General features: G+C 34.6%; 1 protein-coding gene across 1 annotated transcript in view; it reads right to left on the bottom strand.

Moving 5' to 3' along the window:
* LOC135198340 (uncharacterized) overlaps positions 1-1188 on the bottom strand; it is a 4206-nt gene extending 3018 nt beyond the window's left edge. Inside the window, exons 1-3 of the mRNA XM_064225909.1 lie at positions 1015-1188; positions 588-633; positions 45-117 (exon numbers count right to left, since the gene is read on the bottom strand). Of these exons, the coding sequence (XP_064081979.1) occupies positions 45-117; positions 588-633; positions 1015-1030 (135 nt within the window). The 5' untranslated portion in view covers positions 1031-1188. The remainder of the gene's footprint in view (positions 1-44; positions 118-587; positions 634-1014) is intronic.
* Between the last annotated feature and the right edge of the window lie 1312 nt (positions 1189-2500).

Below are 2500 nucleotides of genomic sequence, written 5' to 3'. Positions count from 1 at the left end.
TGAGAATCAAGTAAAAAACAACAAATACAAGATTTATTTCATACCCTCAAAATATCGACGAAGAGAATGAAACCAATCACGGCCAGAGCGGAGTTACAATCCACGTAGCGATGGTACCTGAGTATGCAGCAGTAGATTATTACTTTTATTATTATGTATTATTATTGCTTATACAAGGAGGAATAAGTAATTTTAAATTTAGGCTGACGTTTTAGAAATTTTCGATAAGATTATCTTAAAATTTATTTATGAATGCACGGGCACACCACTGCAGCGAATACGTTGATACAATGGCCAGCTCAGTCAACTCTCTGCCTCGGTTCTCAAATAGTCATAACTATTTATGCATGTTTGATATTATTTATTTAAGGTTTAAGGTTATCTGGCATCTTAAAGTTGATATGATTTTGTATGTCAGCATGCGTACACACACACACTCACATATGTGTGTATTATATATATATATATATAGTATATATATATATATATATAATATATATATATATATATATATATACATCCACAAAAGATGGATGACATTTCAATATATTTTTCTCACGAGGAACACGAAGAGCTAAGTTACTTACCCATATCCACCACCACCTCTGGCTAACTCCATAGATCTTGCTGCACCTAGACAATGAAATATTTATATAACTACGTAATTCATTTAAAAAGTTTGCACTTCTGCATTTCATTTACACAGTTACAACGGAAGGAAAATGTACTTTTGACCTCGATAGTATAAAACTTGTTACTTGTTCTTATCGGGCTTCTTGTCAAGGAAGTTAGGAACTGATCTACAATTTGAGAATGGAAATTACCTTTCAATTGTTACAAGCGTCTTTCACAAAAACTAATTTATAAGTATATATACATACATATATATATATATCATATATATATATATATATATATATATATATATATATATATATATATTATATTAGAAAAAATTAAAAAATAAGACTCCGATTTTCTGACGATAAAAACCAACATTCATTTACAACTCACTGTTAACGTCTTGCATGCTTCTTGTTATTCCTAAACAAACGCACTAATTAAGAATTGGCTTTGTGAATAAACACTTGCAGCTCCACCACCTTCGTGCACAGTGCCCAAACACTATAGTACAGGGTATTATCAGGGAACCTCAACCCATGGACCGTGCCTCAGCCTAGGTTTCGAGAGCGGGTCACGGAGCCAGTGGGGTTAACGGGTAAAGGACCTGCAGGAGAATAGTTCTACTCCTACGTCTGGCAAGGGTTATGAAGTTCAAATTCCTTAATGATGCATATTATGACAGCGGCTGTTTTGCTCTCCTAAACCTTAAATTCTTCATTGTTTTTCATCTTTAATGTTTCAAAGAGTTGCAATCTCTATAATGTTGCATACAATCCAATACACAAATAAGACCACACACAATTCAAGTGTTCATGTAATCTGGATATGTCCTCAATACAAAAACGCACATGGGTTTCCAGATTCCAGGTAACGAATTCAAGTTAAACGCTTTTATTACTTTAACAACTCTAATTCAACCTCTCTTTCACAAACCAATGATTTTTAATGTCTTTTGGCGCACACGAAAGAGCTCTCACGATCAGATTGAAAGAAAGTCAATTGGAATTTACTTGAGTTGAGGTTTTCGCAAAAGCGTCACCTCCAGGTAACTGTCAAATTGGTGTTAAAAAGAATTTTCTTTTAATTTGAAGTAGGTGTAAAGAGATGGATAGCTTTTAGCATTCTATAATGCCACCCTCAACGAAGGTAACAGCATACAGCTACCCATCTCTTAGACCTACTTAAGATTTTAAATTTAATGGAAAGGGTGCTATGATGTGGCCCCATATGCCGGAGTAGTGTGAATTAGGTTACGAGGTGAATCCTATTTTTGGCTTACATAAGATTATGTTTTAGACAGAATGATATACTTCGCCGTTCCGTTGTAGAGAGACAATAAACAACAGTTTACTCATTGATAATAACTTATCTTTTTTCTTTCTTTCTTTCTTTCTTGGTCCATCGTAGACCATAGTGGGGAAATGATAGCGTTTATGGTTATGGTTCACTTATAACATATTTTCTAGTAGGTGAATCAATCTTGCTTTTATTTACGCACTGAGCTTTCCGGTACATTAAACCTCATCAAAGGGCCGTGTTCAATGAGCAAGGAAGCATCTGTGGACGAACTGTTTTTTCTCAGAGTACTCCAAGTTGAAGCCATCACTGCTCACAATCGTTTCGTAACGCTTTGTGGTAAGTGATCTCTGAAACTGGATGTTATATATTTGCTTCATGCTCTTGCTATTGATTAGATCGTCAACATAGCGCTAAGCATTCTTATATACGTTAGTGTCAACAGCCTACGAATAGGCCTACTTCATAATTTTTATGTTTCTCATCTTCCTTTTCTCAAATCCTTAGCCAGTCTTGGAGACAAGAAAACTTATTTTTCTCTCATTTTACAATACTTACACAATTCTCTCTAAACCTCTGG

Source organism: Macrobrachium nipponense, chromosome 22 (assembly GCF_015104395.2).
Source record: "Macrobrachium nipponense isolate FS-2020 chromosome 22, ASM1510439v2, whole genome shotgun sequence".
In the NCBI taxonomy this organism is placed as follows: domain Eukaryota; kingdom Metazoa; phylum Arthropoda; class Malacostraca; order Decapoda; family Palaemonidae; genus Macrobrachium; species Macrobrachium nipponense.
This window is presented reverse-complemented; position numbering and strand designations above follow the sequence as displayed.